This window comes from Carassius gibelio, chromosome A2 (genome assembly GCF_023724105.1).
Source record: "Carassius gibelio isolate Cgi1373 ecotype wild population from Czech Republic chromosome A2, carGib1.2-hapl.c, whole genome shotgun sequence".
Lineage (NCBI taxonomy): Eukaryota > Metazoa > Chordata > Actinopteri > Cypriniformes > Cyprinidae > Carassius > Carassius gibelio.
This window is the reverse complement of record NC_068372.1, coordinates 19171735-19193791: the sequence shown is the minus strand read 5'-3', so window position 1 is coordinate 19193791 and position 22057 is coordinate 19171735. Positions and strand designations below refer to the sequence as shown.

Genomic DNA, 22057 nt, shown 5'->3' with positions numbered 1-22057 from the left:
ATTTATCTTCAAATCGCAAGTTCTTAATGCATTACCCTCATTTTCACAGTCTCATTAATTGCAGTAGATAATCAAGTCTGATTTTACACTGAAAATACTGTTGGGTGTGAAAAAGTGTTTGAATGAGCGAATGTGGGTGTGACTGTAAACACAATATGTGCCTTTTGTTTGTGCATTTTGATACTTTAGTATCCTGTGGGATCATATGACTAATCTGGGATTGTAACCGTTATGCCGGCCATTGGCAACATCAGTCGAACACCTTCATGTCCTCTGGGTGTAGGTACTAGATCTGTTTTTCTGGAACATCTGGTGTTTCACTGGGTGAGCAGATCTTGGGAGTAAGTCTTCTGAATCCTGTGGAAAAAAACAAACCAGGGAGCGTCAGAGGGGAGTAAACCATTGTCAGAAGCATATGGCCATTGTCTTAATGGGATATAATGGGGATGAAAATGCAAAAACAAGGCAGATGTCTTAAATTAGATGTTTGATGCAGAAAACAAGATTAACAGGTTGTGTGATTGCATAATGTAAAGCATAAAACAAATGAGATTACTTAAAATTGGCGTTTTCTCTAGGACTGATTTCTGGGTTCTGTTTTCGTAGAGATTGTTGCTATGAGTTGCATGCAATCCCAAAGGACGGACGATGGATTAATTCCATTGGGTGCAATCACAAGACTGTAAATTAACCTGTTAATCTTAACTTATGCCATCCTATACGAGCCTCCACATGCAGCAAAAACATACTTACCTTTAGAGCTGGGTAAAAATATCGATATCTCATTATTAATCAATTCTCTTTTTTATGGAAGGATATCGATTCTTAAATCCCAAGAATTGGCTAGTCTCACCTGTTTTCAGTTAATAGACAGAACACTGAAGGACACTTCCCATCCAATAAATCGCAGTAAGCATTGTGCTTGGGTGCTTTTAATATGAAACAAAGTCATGCATTGTAAAACGTCACATTTACCTCAGAAACGAACATATTCGGTGACCATAAACTCATAAGTCAGCCAGAAAAATAGACTGTAGAGAGGGGTATTTTGCTAAATATATGCACCATATAACAGGTTCATTATAATTTTTACTGTTCTTATTTATGTTTGAATAAATCCATTTTTTTTATGAAAGCCACCATTTAAATTTTTATATTTAAAAATGAATTGAAATAGAAATATTATTCTGTAATTCTAACTTTATTATTTAAAAAAAAAACTTCATTGTGTAATTTTAACAGTTGTATTCTATAGCTTACAAATCAATTCAATTTTGACCTTCAATATTATAATAATGTAGTACCAAACGGCTCTCATTTATATTTTACAGCATTAGTTGAGAGATTTTTTTGTTCTTGAGAAAATTTGGCAAGTACTCTACCTGATATATATACGAAGTAATTGATATTGAATCAAATCGAATCAAAAGCTTGTGACTGAGAATCGAATCTTGAAATTTGTGCCAAAACCCAGCCCTACTCACGATAAAAGAGATGTGGCACCCTGCATAGCCAATGTTTGAGTTTTTTATCATTTTTCTCAGATGTTCATGCAGATCCAATTAGAAATTTTAGCCTAGTGGTTTTGCTGTCCAAAACCACCTTGAATAATAAGCACAAAGCATCTTGAGGAGAATTAGTTACGGTGTGCTGCATCACCGATATGATCAACTGTATGCCTCACGGTTGTCTTCTTGGTGAGAGACTGTCATAATGGATTGATATCTCTATGGAAACGGGGGTCTGTTATGCGGTTTCAAGCATGATGTCATAGACAAACTAGGCATTCAGACGTGTGCCTGAGCCCCGATAGAGAGCTCCTGCTTTGTTGTAGAGCTTTCAGTGAGGAAAATTATGAACATTTCACAAATTACATATCAAATTAATTTCTCCTTCTCAGCTATTTGATATCTACAGCTACGCCAGTGTAAAGACTTGAAATGTCTACATTTACCTTAGTGTTTTCAGACAAAAGTCATTGGGGAAGCATAATAAAGTACAGTACGTTATAACAAAAATGTGTCTTTTGTCACTTTAAATGAAAAAGTGCCACTGAGGAAATGAAATAGGATCTAACCGCTGGTTGGCAACAATGGCTCCAACTCTTCCCACTGTTCAATTTGTTTAGTGTTTGACAATGAAATTGAGGTTGTGTTACGGGACTCTCCTGTATGTCTTGAGCTGATCTGATAGGTAGAGTCGGGCCATTGTGCGAGGGTGTTTTAGTAAAATTGCAGCAAATTTCCACTGAGCAGTGCTGGTCTGTTTCTAAGGTAACTGCGGCCTTGGAGTGATTGTAGCCATCATGTGACTCAAGACAATTAGGCTTTTTTTTTTTTTTTTTTTTTTTTTACCTATTTCTAAGTAATGCCTATTCTTTTTCTTCATTTTTCTACTAAACACAGTGTGTTATGCCAGTTAGCTTCTGTATGGTCTATTCAGTATGTTAAGAGTTTCGCCATTTCCTTTTGATGCTGCGTAATATGCTTGTGAGTCAGAAATCAGAGTACTCATTATATTTTACATGTTCATTTGGATTAATGCATTCTATGACTTTTGGTTCATGTATTGTGCTTCTTAGTGCACAGTCCAGTTCCAGCAAGCCTTTATATTTTTTTGTTGTGAGTTCTCCACATATAATAACAGCACTGAATAAAATGTACATTTTAAATTGTAATTTTCATAGTAAAAGCACCAATTCAAATAAAGCCAACAGCATGTTTGATTTTAAAGATACCATGGCAGCTGATTACGATCAAAACTACATGAATATTACATGATTATTCTGTATAATGGCATGAAAAGGAGATATATATATTTTGTTTTTCTTTGGAAATTTCATAGATGATGAATTGGTGTTTACTTGGAATATTGCAAATTCAGATTCTATTTAGTGATTATCATCTGCAGATAATTTCTCATAGTAAAACATGAAAAGGCTTGCTGTAACTGCAGTGTATTTTATACACACTATTTTTAAAAAGTTTGAGGTCAGCAAGATTGTTCAGTGTTTTTTTTTTTTGTATTTCTTTATTTATTTCTTTATTTTTTTATTTTATTACAACACAGCACTGGCATGCAACACAGGTCTTCAGCCCATTTATGCAATTATATTTTGAGTTTTTTGTTTATTTTATAATCATGATTTATTTATGATGCTATTAATCAGAGGCAGATGGATGACTAAGATTATTGTCAAAAAAAGTGTAATCCATCTGAAACCTCACGCACAAACAGCTGGGACTGGCGTTAGTTGATGTCCTGGTTTGTTTTGCATGATCTCATTGGTAGTAAGTCATCAGTTTGACCTAGAAATGAAAAGCATCTGCATCAGGTTACCAAAACTGATGAATAGATTGAGTATTTTTCAATAATTATTTATCAGTATAAATTTCACCTGCTATTTCACCTATGACTAAAGCAGCTGTAGCATTAGTTTTCACAGACCTTACTGTTCCCTATTTTTGATTGTATGTTTACTCTTCTTTGCAGAACAGAAGTGTTCACAGTTGTGCCTGATGTGGGTGGTAGTGTAAAAAGGCTGTGTGTTCTGGTGCTCATACCTCATACCACATTCACATGTGAGAAGCCATTTTCTGTCTGCTCCTGCTGTGTGCAGACGGTTCTCTCGGGAAGCTTTACATTTGGGTGGTTGATTTTGAAGAGAGGAAGCTATTGCAAAGGAGAAAGCTGAAAGATCTGGGAGGGCCACAGCAGTATAGTAAGATTTCATTATTTGAAATCTAAGGTTTTAAAAACCTACAAAATCGACTTAATGTATTTCTCTTTGTAAATGAAAGTTTGGCCTAACATATTGATGGGTTAGCAAATATACTATTTTTATTTTGAAAGAAATTAATATTTTTAATCAGCAAGGACACGTTAAATTGATCAAAAGTGACAGTAAACACTTGCATAAACAAATTCAAAATACGTTTTAAATAACTGCTTTTCTTTTGAACTTTCAATTCAAATAATCCCGAAAAACTAAATGTTTCATGGTTTCCACAAAAACATTAAGCAGCACATCTGTTTTCAACATTCATAATAATAAGAAATTTATCATGAGCACCAAATTAGCATTTTAGAATTATTTCTGAACAATCATGTGACACTGAAGACTGGAGGGATGATGCTGAAATTTCAGCTTTGCTATTACTGGAGTAAATTACAAGAATACATTTGATTTTATTAGCAATATTTCACAATATTAATTTACCAATAAATAAGTGCATCCACTTTTGTAAATTTGTAAATGCTTATTAAAACATTAGCGTCTTGTTGGCCTCAAAGCTAATGCACGTGAACTAAAAGCCTCAAAACTAACAATTTAGTTCGATAGGGTTTTCAAAGTCTTTTTTTAAGATGATGTATACAAATCAAAGCATGACGGCAACAAGCTGAAAATCGTGTTTGGAATCACAAACCTCGAGAGATGAGGAGAGAAAAGTAGGCCAAAGAAGAGAGAGAGAGAGAGAGAGAGAGAGAGAGACTGAAAGAAACAGAGATGGTTAATTAAATATTATGTCTTACAATTATTACATCACGACAAACAATTGAAAATGTTGAAAAAGCACTTTGATTAGTATTATGGCATCAGGAATGTGCCAAACCATGATTTTTTATGCCATTTTACCTGAAAGTCTGTCATTGCGAAGGATTTGTTTGAACTGATTGCTGTGGTATGCTGAAGCATGACAAAAGCCTTCATCTTGAATAATTCTTGATGCTATTGTTTTGGTTCACAGAAGTAATGCCAGTACCAGACCAACACTCTGACATACAGAACTCCAGCATGTTGAGTCCGGTACTGAACGCCTCAAACGGAGATGGATCCGAGACGGAGACCACCTCTGCCATCTTGGCCTCTGTTAAAGAACAGGTGGGTACTACATGTCAAACTATTGTAAAGTTTTTCATACTTTGATGCTGTCTCTAATAGACGGTTATGATTCTCACCAGACTCATACGGAAACATTCATTTCCCAACTGTTTAATTAGAAACTCTCTAAATCTTTATATACTGTAAACAGTAATTACACAGAATCATACCAGTCCTCAGTTGAACTGCATAAGCCATCTGGGTTAAGGAGCCACAAGGTTTGGTGGGTTTCTGCGTGAGTCATTTCCATCTTCTCGTGCCGCCGGTTTCATGTAGTGCTTGGTGTCTAAATTCACAGATACAAATGGTTTTTAACGGTCAACACACTGTGCAAATGTGCCGTTACGCCTCAGTATCACATGGTTTTGTGGACAAGTTGGAGGAATGGATAGGTTTTGGGCCTGCGTGGTGCAAGAAATGTGAAATATTTGACATGTTGCAATCAGGTCTCCATGCTATGCTAGTCACTACACCGCAGCCTATCTATAATAAGATTGGTCACCTGCTTGTCAGCAGGTGGACAGCTTTCCAGACGTTAGCGCAACCTTATGATAAACCGGCTTGATCTGTCAGGAATAATGACAGGTGATTGTAATTGCTTATGACCTCCTGTCATAAAAAGTCATTTACGAAATGCTTTATGGGATTATTGCATATGTCAGAATTTAGTGTGTGATGATTGTATTTCTCACTTTTGCTCTGCATATTTATGTCTGTCTTGGCTGGAGGACATTTTTGAGTCAAGACCATGTGTAGATAAAAATGGACCGTGACAAGCCCTTCACTTCCTGCTAGTGTTTAGCTCGCACTCCTGCTTTTAACCACGGGACAGAAAAAAGCGACATGCTCTTAGGGTTGGAAATCTACACAGGGAGTGTTAAATTAGGCCACAGCCATAGGCTGCTGTGGGCCAGTCTAATAGCTCTCCTATCAGAGCGAGAAAAACTGTCTGCCATATTTATTTTTTTGATGATGATGATTTTTACTGGAGGGTACTGGTGGATAAAAAAAAAGGCTTTTTCTTTTCTAAGTTGGTGTACTTTCCACTGAAACACAATGATTGGGTGGGTCATACTGACCATTCAAAAGTTTGGCAAGATTTTGAATGTCTCTAATCTTACCAGGGCTGCATTTTTTTATTATAAATACTGTGAAAACAATAATATTGTAAAAAAAAAATAATAATAATAAAATAATAATAATAATAATGATATACATAACCTGTTTTTTGTATTTTTAAGTGTCATTTATTCCTGTTATTGCAAAGCAGAATTTTAGCAGTCATTACTCCATTCTGGAGTGTCACACGATCCTTCAGAAATCATTGTAATATGTTTATTTGGTGCTCATTTATACATTTACATTTTTTAATTTTAGTAAAAATGATAAATATCTTTTCTGTCTTTAATGACTTCAGTTTTGATCAATTTAATGTGCCCTTGCTGATTGAAAGCATTCATTCATTTAGTTGGTTAGCTAGTTATAAGTAATCTTACTGACCCCAAATTTTCAAATGGTAGTCTGTATTACTTAGAGCCCTGCATGGGCCTCAAATTTAGGCCCTAACCTGGCCGTGGTCCTGGCCCGAGACCCCTAGGCCCTAGCCCAGCGCGTGTCCAACAGCTTATCAGAATACCAGCCCAAGCCCGTCTTTTTTCTCCCTTCTCCCAAAACAGCTTATACTACTGAACCCAAACTCAGCGAATACATGTTTTACAGTCAGGAAAAATATATCTATAGAAAGCTATAAAGTAACACTTAACAAAATAAAACAAATAAAAATCAAAAACTCTTTAATCAAAATGATACTCCATAAAGATACAATTCTCTCTGAAGGGGCGTCTGAGGAGATGGAGAACCAGGACCAGCAACTTCATCCTTGCGACACTGAGTCAGAAAACACTATTTATTAGTAAATAATTCAAATATCTCCTTATTGATTCCTCCTGACACATTTATGGTAATTACTTTTGTCGATGCTTTGCGGCAAGCGTTAGGTTGCTATTGCATGCATTTGAACACAGAACTCTTCAGCTGCGCTGACTGTACTCTTGCTCTGTGCTCCTAGACACTAAACACAACATCGTCGAGCAGCTCTTGACAGTCGCTGTAGCACAGTCTAGTGTTGTTTCCACCAGCCCATGATTTATTTCATCACTAGTTGGTGGATGTCTACAATATAAAAATAAGGAGAAGCCTTAAAAAAGGCCCAAGTCCTGGCCCACATCTGAACTATGATGTGAGAATTGTCCCGAAGCCCGGCCCAAGGGGCATAGATAATTCAGGGCCTGTTGGGTCCAGCCGGAATGCAGGGCTCTAATATCACTGCCATGAACCATGATTTGCTCCTTGGTATCAAGGCATGCTATTTTAGCCCCTTGCTGGTAGATGCTATAACTACACAATTTGGCATCAATGCATTATTCCCCATCAGTCGCCATTCAAAATGAGTTGCATATAGTGATTAAATACATTTTTTTTTTGCATATATTTAGACCACGAGTTCAATGGAAATGCTAATAAATACCTTTCTTCAAACATTATAGATCTTGGTTTCTACTGCTAATCAGGTTGTGTTAGTGGGCAGGGTTTTCTCACTATTGAGAGCATTTCAATGGACTAAAATGTGTAGTACAAGATTATTTTGGTCCATTTCCTGAATTTTTTTTTTTTTTTTTACATTTTATAATTTTTTACAATGTGCTAAAAGTGAATTCTGTCAAATTTTAGGAACAGGAAAAATAAGACCTCAAAACTAACTGAAAGTCATTAACTGAATATAAATGCTTATCATTTTGCCTCTGCTTGTTTGCACACAATTATTATGATAAATCACCATAGGCTTATTTTTCCTCCTCCACTAGATGGCAATCTCCCATTTTAGAGGCTTTTAGTAGGGCTTTACAGAGGTTGTGAGGCAAAAAAAAAAACACTCTCAGAAATAAAGATAGAAAAGATGTCACCGGGACGGTACATTTCGAAAAGGTACGCTTTTGTACCTATCAGTTTCTAATATGTACACTTTAAGCGCTAATATGTATCTTTAAGGTACCAAAATGAACCCTTTAGGTACAAACCTGTACCTTTTAAAAAGATACCACCCCAGTGCCAGCTTTTCAATCTTTATTTCTGAGAGTGAATAAACTGAGATCTAAAACCAGCGTAGATTTTGCTGACAAAGGATGCTCTGTAGCACTGAAAAACCATTTCCCCTCTACTAAAATGTCTGGCAAAATGTCCTGGTCTCTTGTATGGTGCTTTGTGTGCAGTTTTCAAGGTTACACGTGCAAACAGAACACAGTCTCTCCTGTATATGACTCTCTCCCATTAAAATTCTCCTGTATCACTTGTGCTAAACAGAAATACATGCGATGGTCAGGGAGAGCATGTTTAACAACCTGGACACATGTGCAGTGCTCTCACTGTATGGTAAGAACTAGAAGATATTATATTTGCAGTAAAATGTTGCTTAGTGTGATTTCTTCTTTATAATGAAAACTCTTTTATTATTTCCCTTTGAGTGTCACTTTCTTAAATTATGTTGACTTCATGATTATAGTAGTCTTATTAATGTATAAAGTAAAGGTGTTCTTTTTCAGAATTTTCAGAAGAGCTGTAGTTAAAGCTTAGCTTTTTTGTCCCTTTAATTTGGTATTAATTAAAGTAATTGATCTTAGTGTTTTTAAAATGACACATTAATTATTCATAAAAAAGCCTCTGGCATATGAAGTTTTATTATGATCATGGCAAGGCTTTTTGGGGAAAGTGCCAGTGTTTGTAAGGGGTAGTAAAGCTAAGGTCAGATATTTCTTTCTTTTTTTTTTTTTATATAAAGTAGGGAAAGCATGTTAATCAGCTCATTATATCTTTGTCCGATAGGAGTGATTTGCTTTTGCCAGAAGTGAAGTCATTTAGATTTTTTAATCACATTATAATTAATGTCACATATTCAATCAAACGAAGCAGTTCTTTAATTACTTAGAATATTCATAAAAGTTGAGGCTGTTTTGACAAATTTATAAACAAAAAGGCTGTTCGGTTTATTTGAAGCTTATCCTGAGGTCCTTTGGATGGCCTCATTCCTGGTGTAATTTTTAACCAGGAATACATGCAATTTTCCCTTTATATTTTGCAAGCCAAATTAGTTCATCCGATTCATTCCTGTCTGTTTAACACTGTTTTGTTTTGCTCTCAGTCGGTGTGTTCAGACTGTGGAGTGGCTCTGGACTCATTTAACTCTGTGAAATTATAGAAATTGGGTTAAATCCTTAAAGGAACTCTTGAGGCAAACCCCAAGTGACAATTTGCAATCAAATGGACCAATGAAGAAACTTAAATGTCAGTCTTTGTCCACAGGGAGCAATTAGGCATTAAGGCCAGGAGATCACATTCAGCTCTTGAAGCAATCAAATCAATTTCTTAGTCCCTTGGCGATTCATTTTCTAAACAGATAGGTTTAACTGCCTTTTCTGGAGTCATTATGTAAGATAATGAGAATACATTCCTGTTTCGCTTTCTTTTCATATTGCTGACTATGCAAAACACATTCTTATCTGATGAAATAGACCAAAATTGGCCTACTAAAATTTTTACTCAGAAATTGCACAATTAATTACAAAGAAACAGCAAGTAATGCATTGAATCATTTTCTCTTCGAAAAATATATATTTTTTATGTTGTAGCAAAGGGGCAGGAGAAAATAATGCTTTGACTGTTAAAGAATCACCATTTTTGGTCCATATGGTATGTCTGCTGTCCTAGTCGAGTGCTTTTCTGTCTGTGCGGACTGCTATATTTAACCAAATTTTGTGACAAGTGGAGGCTACTCTCGAATCCGCTCAGGGAGCCTGTCCATTGCAGGCTACTGAGGCAGAACAGTCTGTTAGGATCTCTAGAGGAAGCACAAAGCTTAGCGTTCCACAGTGGAAAAGGTACTTTTTCGCTTCCTGGACCCTCATAAAACACCTCTTTCTCTCTGCCGCTCTGCAATCTTTTCGACGAGACCTCGCGTCTCCCCCCTTGTCCTCTTCAGTGTGAAGCACAGATGGCGTCAGAAAGGGTGGAAGAGTTTAGGAGGAGGCGGAAGAGTGACTGGAGGGCGGTGGTATTTGGCTGGTGGGAGGGACCCTTTGTGATGCAATGTTGCATAAATAATGCCAAAGGGGCTCTAAATTCACTGTTGCCATGACGACCTTTGTGCCTGACTGCACTCCACTTTTTGTTTTCCCGCTTGAAGGCAGTCACTACCACTCTTGTAGTTTTTCTAATGACTTTACTCTACTCATAAGTGGGGATGAAAACAGTCTAGTGGGATAGTGATGCGCAGACACGGATCTTTCTCAGCACAGACGGCCTCTGGAGTATGGTACATGTGCCGGTAAGGACGGTGTTAGTTTATGTTTGTGAAGGCAACAGGTGTTTTACTGCGGGACTAAAAGCTGGAGTAGTTTTGTTGATGTTGATGTTGATGATGCTTAGATTGTTAGAGTCTAGATGCTTCGAGTCTCTGATTGTTTTTATCGTAATTGCTAATGCTTTTTCAGTTGCAGAGCTAAGCAGCTCGCCTGATTGTTGGAAATGCAATGAAATGCATCTGCCATAAAATCATTAAGTGAGCCTCTAGAACTGTATAATGATGTTGAAAAGTGTTTGAATGCTGCAGTTAGCGCCTCTTTAGTTGTCATGGTTCATAGAGCTCTCTTCAACACTCTGAATGGGTATTTTTGTAGCCTTCATCTGGGTTTGTGCTTAAAATAGCAGGTGATGCGTTCTGGAGCTCTCTTAGTGTTAACCGCTCTGGGGAGAGGGTCTTTGACCTTGTGACTGAGAGAATTCATTTTAGCCTTGTCACAAAAGGAGTGGGAACGACGCACTGACTGTCGTAGCCCTGGGCACAGGCAGAGTTTCTGACTGGATTTTCACAGTGATTACTTTAAAGAGGAGCTCTGGGATTTTAGCTCTGATTTAGCATTGACAAGTTTGTCATTAAATGTTAAGCAGCGCATATCTAATTAAGAGAGGAGTGGGAGGGGTGTGTACTGTAGTGCTGGAATGCTCCAGTGACTATCAATGTTCAGAATAAAGCCTTTGGATGTCTGGAGAAACTGTGGAGAAGTTAAAAAGAATATACTATTTCAGTTTTTAATCATTGTACTTAGCAGACAGCTGATTCATTATGGGCAGGGCTCAAAATTAAGTATATATGTACCACTGTTTAAAAGGAAGCTGTAAATTGAGACCTATTAATAATGTTTATAATGTAAGTATTTCTATTTAAAAAAAAAAAATTTTATTCATCAAAGAATCCTGAAAAATGTATCATGGTTTCCACAAAAATATTAGGCAGCCCAACTGTTTTCAACACTGAAAATATTAAGAAATATCTTTTGATCTTTTGAGCTCCAAATCAGCACATTACAATGCTTTCTGAAGGATCTTATAATACTGAAGACTGAGGTAACGACTGCTGAATATTCATATTTGCCATCACAGGAATACATTACATTAAAAAATATCCTAAAATAGTGTTTGTTTGTTTTTTTGGAATATTTTATATAATTTCACGGTATTAGTGTTTTTACTGTATTTATGGTCAAATAGATGTAGGTAAGCAGAAGAGACTTTCTTTTAAAAATCACATGAACCTCAACTTTTTAAACAGCAGTGTATATTATTATTATTTATTTATAAAAAAAGATGCAAAATACAGCTTCTTTTCCAAACATAATAATAATAATAATAATAATAATAATAATAATAATAATAATAATAATAATAATAATAATAATAATAATAAAATCAGTTGACCTGAGACTAGATTTATGATCATTCTCGAAGAAAGATGTAATATGTAAAAATATGTAAAGAAAAGCCCTTAGTGGCTTAGTTACTGGAGCATGTGTAAGTGCATGTGTAGTACATGTTATAGACAGAATCAATTCCATAATTCCTTTAGGGCTTTACACATACGCTCTGCCTGCTTTATGTTTGCAGGAGCTGCAATTTGAGCGACTGACGAGAGAGTTGGAGGCTGAGAGGCAGATTGTTGCCACCCAGCTGGAGAGATGCAAGCTGGGATCTGAGACTGGAAGCATGAGCAGCATCAGGTGGGTCTGGTGGAGCGACACCTCTGCCTTAACTCAATCTGTCTCACCACACCATCACCACTTACACCAGCTAAAACTAAAGATAGATGTCTTTCACACCCTTCATTCACTCCTTGATCGTCATCATCTAACTTGTCATTAAGTCTACAAAATGTCTTGAAAGCATGTTTTTAGCCTCTTCCGTGAAATCCTTTGATATCCCTTCTCTTCCATCAAGAATATTTTAGTGTAACCACATTCCCAGGAAACTCAGATCTAAATTCTAATTTATTTCACTACTACAAAGTAATCAAAGGGTTAAGCTGTCACAAGCTTTGAAGACAGACTGTAATTAAAATCTCACAGATACTATAATAAAACAGACTTTATGGATTATATATGCAATCACTTTGACCTTTCAGAGGCTGATAAGTGCTTCTAATCACTGTTTACACTCAGTGTTCAAATCAAATTGAATGGCCTCAATGTATTGTCTTCTTCTTGTTGCTGCGAAGCAAATTTTATGTGTTTGTTCATCTAGCTTGAAAACTCAATATATCAAATGTCCTTCAGCTGTTTAGTCAATAAGACTCCCACGTTACTTGCTTTGTCAGTGAGATTCTGTTGTGCAGGCTGATGTCAGGTTTAAAGTTATGCATTGTGTCATTGGTTTTAGTATCAGTACCATCAGTGTGAACAGGGCACTGGAGACTTCATCCAGGGGCACCCCTGGACCCTCTCATATTGTAAGCGCACATGTAAGCAACCTTGAGAAATTATTATAAAACAGAACATGTCAAAATTTACAGCTCTACATATTTGTGTTTCCTAAACTATTTTGTATTTCCTTACCTATCACAACTCATTTTTGCAAGTCCTCCCCAACCCTGTTTTTTCATGCAGCAGTTCAGTCGCTTCTCTCCCACATTAGACGAGAGCTGCCAACAGACATGGTTAGAATATTTAATTAGAGTAAAGTGGAGCGGAGACAACACAGGCCGTGATGATTTGGATGCCAGGCCATCAAGTGCTTTTGCACTTAAGCCCATGAGATGACTTATAAATATACACAACCATTCAAAATATTTGGGGTTGGAAAGATTTTGCAAGTTTTTGAAGGAATGTGGCACCGATTATATAAAAAATACAGTACAAACAGTAGTATTTTGAAATATTCTTAGAATTTACAATACATTTTTTATTTTATTACAAATGTTATAATATTTATATAGTATTCATATATTAAAGATTATGTAGTATACAATAATATATGTTTTTTTTGTCAAATTTCTTTAAAGACTGACTGTAAACTTTTGAACAGTACTGTTTTTGAATTGTTATTGGTTAAATTAAGATATTTTTAATGAGGTAATCAACCCCAGTGTTGTTTTTGAACCTGTCTTTCATTTTTACTACAGCTTACAGAAGCTGCTTATTATTGCTGCAGGGTTATTTTACTTTGTGGACTTTCTATTCCTTAGTTATTTTTCTACTGTTGACTGCAACAACCATATATTTTTCTGTGATGGCGTTACTAGCTGGTGTTCAATCTCAATTGCAAAACAATACTGATACAAAACACTTCACTGACTATTATATGTTTCTTTTTTATAAGACAGCAAGCTGAAAGTCACAGCTTCAGGAGGAGCACTGTGGGCTAAAGAGAGCACTTTCAGCCTGCGACCCACTTGTTTAATGAAACATGGGTCTTTTCAAATAGCACTCCATTTTGAACAAACATTGTACTGGCCTAGTTCTACCGCTGTTCTGATACTCAGCAGAAACAAAGCTCTGATTAGCCGATGTGTAAAATGCCTCTGCAGTCACAATGGAAACGGCAAGTGAAGTTGTCTTATTGCCTCTAGCAGGCCGTCCATCGGACCAAACCTCGGCACAGTGTCAAACATCTGCTGCTCTAAGTGAGGCCTTTGACTCGATAGTAGACATTCACTGTTGAGCCCTATCCTGTAGTGTGGAGTTGTCTCACTAAACGCTGTCTGTCGAGCACAGCGAGGGAGTATTAAGCCAAAGCTGTTTGACTGTTTTTCTGCCAGATTAGTCCACCAGTCTCCTGCGAGCTTGGACTACGCTGGCAATGTGTACGCATCTACAATGTGTGCCATGAGGAGAGATAATGCCTTGTTGGCATGTGGTGTAAATAAGTTGTATTGAGGAGACAATGTGTTTGACAGCTCTAATGCACTAAAATACTATTATTATTTTCCTGTTTGTAATATATTTACGTTATTTCAGCATTTCCTGTGCGCAGCAACAAGCTCTTTGTCTGTTCCTGCAGCTCAGTTGGTATAGGTTATGTTGCTAGCTACATCATGTATATAAAGTGCGTTTCTTGATTGCAGTGTAATCTGCTTTGAATAAAAGCATTTGCCTAAATGTAAAAAGGAAATGCATGAATGTGCATCTAGTATCAAATACCCACTTTGTTTGAAATTGCACATGAAAAGGAAAGAAAAATTTGAAAGGCTTGTCCACTGAGACTTTATGCATGCGAAATGCATTATTTTTCTTTTTACCCTTTAGGTGTAGAGGATACATTTATAGAAAGAAACATGGACAAATTCACTGAACAGTTTTGTGTGCAGTATTTCATAGCAAAAATCTGCTTTGTTTTCACCAACCACCAACAATCTACTTTAACTTGGCTTTAAGTGAAGTGAAATAGCAGCGTGCTGCGAGTATGTTAATTTAGTCAAACATGCAGTGTAGAAAAGTGCACTTTAAGCATTATGGCAAAGGCCAATTCAGGTGCCTGGATCATAAAGTATGTCAGAGTGATGCACTATTCTGGAATCTTTTTACCTGAGGGCTACCTATAGGTTTATGGGAGTGAATGTACAGCGCTCTCTTCCACCTTCAATACCCACAACTGAGGTGCCCTCGAGCAACACACTGAATTCTAATTGCTCCCCGGGCGCCACAGCAAAAATGGCTGCCGACTGCTCTGGGTGTGTGTTCATTGTGTGTGTGTGTGTGTGTGTGTGTGTGTGTGCGTTCCTTACTTACTGCTGTGTGTGTGTGTGTGTGTGTGTGTGCACTTGGTTGGGTTAAATGTGAAGCACAGATTCTGAGTATGGGACACTATACTTGGCCACACGTCACGTCGCCTATACCAACCAGCATTAAGAACAGAAAGTGTGCATTATTGCAATATTTCTGGTCCTCTTTGTAACATTATTTGCAACATTCATTCAGTGTTTTGGGCGCAAAAAAAATAATGCAGCATATTTAGATGTTGCAGAGTTATTATAGTTAAACAAAAACATAAAGGAGTAGTTCACTCCAAACTGAAAATTGTCATAATTTACTCACCCTCATGTTGTTCCAAACCTGAATGACTTTCTCTCTTCTGTTGAACACACAAACGCAAAAAAAGATATTTTGCAGAATGTTGGTAATCAAACTGTTGAAAGTAGCCATTGAATTCCATAGTGTGGAAAAAGTACTGTGGAAGTAATTTTTTTGTGTGTTCAACAGCTCAAAGAAATACTGCTGTGGTATTGATACTTAAAGTAAATTACAGATTTTTTTTGTACACACAAATAAAAGTGACATGACATGTGGCCAAGTATGGTGACCCATACTCAGAATTTGTGCTCTACATTTGGATCACAAATTCCATTCTCGGAATTCCATTCTCCATTCTCGGAATTTGTGCTCTACATTTAACCCAGTGTAACCCATCCAAGTGCACAATCCATTGAAATTCATCCTGTTGAACCCAGGACAGTGGCAGTAAGAAACCTTCCCATCTGCCTGTGCACCAGGGTGTATGTGCTCAGACAATCCCTCTCCGTTCTTACAGGATATTAAGCATATTAAGGGTGTCTCCCGCACTGGCTGACTCACACTAAGTGTCTCCCCGTACAGTACAGGGAACTCAGAGCGTATTGATTTAGTAAGCAATCTGTCAGGCTTAAGAGGCGATGAAAGCTTCTTCTGCTTCCCAAGTTCAGTTATAAGCCCTGACTGCTTGATTTCAGCCTACGCGTGTAGACTTAAACCCAGTTTGCTGACTGAGACTATCTGCATCTCAAATCCTGGGGTGACCCTGTAGTTATTATATTGAAAGTAGCTTTAGATAACTAGGTTATGCTTAATGAAAATGAAACTTGGGAAGAGATGTATAATATTGCATAGCAGATTTTGATTTAGATATAGCTGAATTGTTATTGAAATTTCTGAAAAGATGTTTAATTAGTAGTTAAATGTAATTTATCATAGTATTTTTATCAGCTAAATCTTGTTTTATCGTTTAATGCTTTAGGTCTTAATGTGGTTCCAGCGTATTTTTACACAGAGGAAATTGTCTTTTGACTACATCACATGCCTGTCAATACCAGAGGAAGTCTAGACAGCGACACATACTTGATCTGCCTTGAGACAAAGCCAGCACACTGCCTCCTAGCTTAACTGAGACAGCCTAGCATAGTGTAGATCTCAACCACTGAGCTCCCTACATGTGACATCACTCACGCTGTCAGCCTAATGACCCACCACATCCTCAGATGCCCTCAAAATAATGTTTTGTCCTTTTAGAAAGTACACTTGCAATAGGAAATGTGTGATTGATCCTGTAATTGCTCGGCTTACTGCTGTTGTCTTAGCCTCGTGGCAGCACACAGAGGTTAAATCAGTGTTTGTCTTTTTTTAGCACTGAGAATGAAGCATGTTTTTATTAAGTTATTTATTTTTTTAATTCAAATTAATCTGAAAACTCCTTCAACTAAAAATGCAGTGACCTTACCTGAAGTTATAAGTCATATTAGTATATTTATACATGCATACATACACACACATATATTAACCATGGTATTCTATATAAGTACTACATTTCCACAGTTTGTATCACATCCAGTGTGGCTATATTAAAAGTACTATACATTTCCATGAGGCAGTTTCCAGATGAGAGCCATTCTGTGCCAGTCTGGGCTACTGAGGTGTCTGGGGACCGTGTTTATGTTGCTGTGATTTGTAGTGAGAGTATTTTACCTTTATGCCAGTCATAGTAATACACTGAAAAAGAGTGTTTGCCATCACAGATCAGCTGCACAGCATCTTTGCTACACCAGCCTTATCCACACAATTCAGCCATGATTCAGCACTTCAAAGGGGGCTCTCTCATTACAGGATGCTCTCTTGCGCAGGGATTGGACTGTGTTCCTCTTTTGAGGACTGTGTAGCATCTCTTTTGATTTGTAGTGTATCGTATATCAATTCATGAAGAGTCCAAAAGCCCACACAGGATTGTTTCTGCTTTTTTCTTGTCCTTGCTAAACTGACTTTTTATAGACTGTAGGAGTGCTTCCATTTGCAAAATGACTTAAATTTCAGTCTATTCCTCACAGAAGGATATCGTATGGTTTCAGAAGACTTGGAATATGGTACTTTTATGATACTTTGATAGTACTTTCTAGTCACTTTAGACCTAAACAGCTTTCATTCTCATTGATTATAAAGAAGAAGTGAGCAAGATATCTTTTCAAAAATCACAGTTTGTGTTTCACTGGGAAAGTAGAAATTTAGAAGAAATTTACAATTTACACATTCTTTTCATTGTTGGGTGAACTTTTTCTTTAATCTTGGAACCCTACTTGATTAAACAGATTATTTCTGTAAGTCTAGCTGAAAAGTTACACGATACATTGCTATATGTTATATATGCCATACAGTATCAAGACTAACAAGGACTATTTTGGTCCCACTCATCTGGAGTTTAATGATGGGTGGACTGGCTCTTACGGATGAATGCCTTTGCTCCACACTCATTAATACAATCACGTGAAGCCCTTTCACATGCTCTGTCAGACAGCATGGCTTATACAACACACTAAAGACATGGGAAAGTAGTTAACCCGACCCCCTCAATCAAACACATGTGAAAATCACCAGTTAGATTTAGGTGTATAATCTGAAATTCAACACAAATGTATTTGAGGTGACATTCTGCTTTTCAAGTTATGTTTATTTTACATTTCAATTCCTTCTACTCTATATATTATATGTATATTGCTTTAAAACTGCAGGCAGCCTCTCTTTTTTTGATGGCATGTGTCTATTTCTCTGTCTGTCAGTTGGGAGGCACTCATTGACCCCCAGCGGTTTAGGGCCGGTCTCATCCTCTCTTTCCCTCTTTCACTCTTTTCACATACATTAGCAGTGAACAAAAGCCGCTCAGAGCTTTGTTCCAGCTTTTCATAGCATACGTTCACTCATTCACACCAAAATCTCGTCTTTCTTTCTCCCATGACAATCCAAGGCAAACAGGCTGTAACAAACATACACAAAAAATCTTTTAGTATTAATGCAGTTTAGGCAGATAGGTTTTGTAATGCGGACTCCATAAGTTGGATTAAAAAAAAAACATTTATTGTGTTTGTGTGTGTGTGTGTGTGTGTGTGCCTATTTGACATTTATAAAACTGGTTTAGAATGGATTTATGAGTTTAAAGTTGATGCTGACTGGTCAATATAGAGAGCATTGCGCATATGCTGTACATTTATATTTTAATGCCACATTAATCTGGTCCAGAAATGTAAACGGGGAATGCCTGAATGTACAACAATAAGTAAAACCAGATTGAATTGATGGGTTGAATAAACAGATTTTGTTTAAAAGCTTTAATGAAGCAAGAATGTGTTGCAAACAACAAAAGAAAATAATGAACTAAAATTAAGGCAGTGTTTAAGTATCACTTAAACTTAACAGGTAGGAAATATCCCCTTTGAGCACCATTAATGATACTCTTAACAATTCAACAGGTGCCACTGTCAGGGATATACAGTCTTTTGTTAATTTCCCAGTGTTAGCATTGCATTTGTTTGTAGTTCACACCCCTTTGTTTGTTGTTTATTTGACCATTGCCGTGGTCTTGTGAATAATTGTAGAACAATGTGTAGACAATTAAAATAAGCCAGAATGGAGGCAATGTTAAAAATGCTAAATCAGTGGGCTAATTGTAATGGCCCAAATCACATTGCTCCAAGTGTTTCAGCTAATATGTTAAGTCAATATGGAAATGGAGCACATAAAGAACAGTGATTAACTACTGACCACACAATGACCCACAGCTGTGATTGCCTCATCTGTTATGTCATTATTCTCAAGTTAATTATCCTCAGAGAGAAAAATATCTTCATCCTAAAAGGCTTTAATGATCCCCAGGAAGACAGACTCATTTTGTACTATCAATGTGATGTTATCTAGCCAGATGTCTTTGAGAGCGAAATCACGTGTCCTGGAAATTGAATGACAATTTCCAGCCAATGGGAACAATTCTTTTATTATTATTATTATTATTCATTTTATGTTGTAGGCCCTCCTAATCATATCTCACAACTGAATCTGTGTTTAGAGGACTTATTTATTTATTTAATTGTAATTACCTGACATATTTAGCCAGTAATTGTCTTTTAAAGGGAGCTATTAGAATGAAAATAGTTAATGCTTGTTTAAAGACAGGTCGACTCACTCATTAAAATGGAGATTTGGGGTAAAAATGCCTTGTGGCTCATCACTGTTTCTCACTCACCGGGAGCCTGTCTCTGTCTAAGCATTGTTCGTGGAAGAATCGGTGATGAATGGGTTTTAGGAGAACAACGGTGTGGCCCGTTTTGTTTTCTTCTGCGATTCGTCACCCCCTGCACAAACATAGACAGCCTCACAAAATGCATCCTTACACACTCACCGGAAGAAAATCAATAGAGTGATTTAGCAGCCGCTGTAAGGCTCCAAGGACAATGGGTGAGCGTTTAGCCTCCCGATGGCGTTACGGGTAAAGCAGGCCACTGTTTACCGTGTGGTGGCAAAGCCGGTCATTGATTAAGGGTTTCTGGCTCTGAGTTCTTCCTCAAGCCTTCATTTCTACTAAATCCATTACCATCGTAGCCACTGTTTGCGTGTTCTAAAACAGAGATGATACTTCATTGATCAGTGAGTTATGTGATTCAGAAAGTCTGCAAATAGGTTTATGAGCTTGATGGGTAAACAGTTACAGAAACAGTTTATGGCAGCCGAAGTATTTAGCAACACGATATGGCCAAAAGTGCACTTCTGTTTAAAATTGTATATTGTTATAAATATATTTTAAAATGGATTTTATCCTTGTAATGGCAAAGCTGAATTTTCGCCAGCCATTATTCAAGTCTCCAGTGTCATATGATCCATCAGATATCATTCTAACATCATCATATCTTATTATTATCAATATTGAAAAAAAGTTGTGATGCTTAAATTTTGGTGCAAGTAGTTGCAGCATCGGATTGTATTGTAAGGTAAAAGATTGTTTGTGTTGATGATGCATCTAAATCTGTTCTATCCTTTATCTTACAGTTCTGCAGATGAAAAGTTCCGCTGGAACAACCAAGGTAACTGAACAGTTTTCTTGCTGAAATGAGGATTTTCTTACGCTTGAAGAGCAAATGAAGAGCACCTTTTCCAATGCATTTTGACATTTGTCATCTTCAAGCAGCCCACATGGTACATCGTGCATGTCAGAGTGAAACATGTTGACTTTTGACTTAATAATTGTGCACTACAGCAAAATGTTAGCCAAAGATGACAACCTTTGCATTCTAGAATATAAAACACTGAGGAGAGCCTGAGATTGAAGAGTGCAGTGCATAAATGAATCATGAGCTTGAGATCACGCCACAATCTTTAAAATACTGGGCTCTTGATGAAGCATCAAAACAAAACCAAATGAAGCATCTCATTCTCATTCCTGACTAGTTCAAATTCAATTTCTTAAGTAGATTCTCAGTAATGTACCTCAAAATGTTTTGGCCTTAATCAAAATACCTAAACTACCAAAACTACATTGTAAAAACATTGTGATAAGGCTGTGATAACATTCAAATCCATATAATAGGTCAAATGTTGTGTGTGTGTGTGTGTTTTATAAATAAAATGTCACAATGCTGCAGAATCATTTAAACATCAATATCAGACTCCACTGTATTTTTTGATATTCCTTTATTAAATTATGACAGACTAGCCTAAATGACTAACATAATCTGAATAACTGGCATATGGTTGTTTTTTGGATACAAACCTACTTTCTGTAAATAATAGTATTTCCCCTCTGTTTTTGAAATATCTAATTCAGAAATTTTGATTATGTTATTTTAAATCCTAAAATGTTGCAGATTGGCCTGGTTTTATTTGCGTAGTACAAATGCGATTTTAACATGTCAACTGAACATTATTGTTCCATCTTACAATTTTAAATAATAGGTGTAATTTCTAGATCGTTTTTGCAAAGTGCAGTGTTACTGCAATGTAACCCAACAGCAATCAAAATGTAACATGTAAAACAAATTAAGCACTTAATGTAAAACATTCATACTTTAGTTACCGTAGTAACTCAGCAAGCTCATAATGTTTTACTTTAAGTGCTTGTTGAGTAATTATCGGCATATTGAAACTGTTTTATGGGTAGGTGTTTTTATTAGTCTGCTCTATGAAGTTATCTTTCATGTCTTTGTTGACAGACGGACAGAAGGATATAGAGGAGGAGCTCACCACAGGTCTGGAACTTGTAGATTCCTGCATCCGATCTCTTCAAGAATCTGGTATACTGGATTCACAGGAATTCACTGCCGGCGAAAGTAAGGAGCACATTTAAATGATGGAAGTTTGGCACGATTAAGAAATGACAGACTGAACAATGCTAATGACTTCTAAATGTTCCGATCCTGCAGAGTTGTGATCTTAAGCTGACATGATTGATGGTCCGGGACTATAATTTACTTTCTACAGCATTCTTTGACAGAAATGCGTTTGTAACATCCCATAAAATGAGTTAGCAGGTGTTGCTCAGTAGAGCACATGAGCTTGGTGTATCCTCCAGGTTTCTGAAATTCATGAGTGAGCCTCCCTGCCTGCCTTATTATGCATGCTAGCATCTTAATGCATGAATTACAGGTTAATTCTGAATTGAGTTTTTTGGGTAACAAATTCAAGGAAGCAACAAATGTTCAAATAGTGTTTGTCAGAAAGCATATTCACACTGCTGAGAGTATATATCATGCCTACCTCATCTGAATAGATTAAATATGAATACTCTGAACAG

General features: G+C 36.8%; 1 protein-coding gene across 6 annotated transcripts in view; it reads left to right on the top strand.

Moving 5' to 3' along the window:
- Positions 1-4753: 4753 nt before the first annotated feature.
- The window catches only part of LOC128029868 (catenin delta-2-like), a 54787-nt gene continuing 37483 nt past the window's right edge, over positions 4754-22057 (top strand). For 5 of the 6 annotated variants that reach the window (XM_052617424.1, XM_052617422.1, XM_052617421.1 and 2 more), the window contains exons 1-4: positions 4754-4882; positions 11876-11988; positions 20317-20351; positions 21477-21593. In XM_052617424.1, the coding sequence (XP_052473384.1) occupies positions 4754-4882; positions 11876-11988; positions 20317-20351; positions 21477-21593 (394 nt within the window). Of the gene's footprint in view, positions 4883-10094; positions 10260-11875; positions 11989-20316; positions 20352-21476; positions 21594-22057 lie in introns of those variants that run through there. The other variant, XM_052617423.1, reaches the window with a different exon arrangement.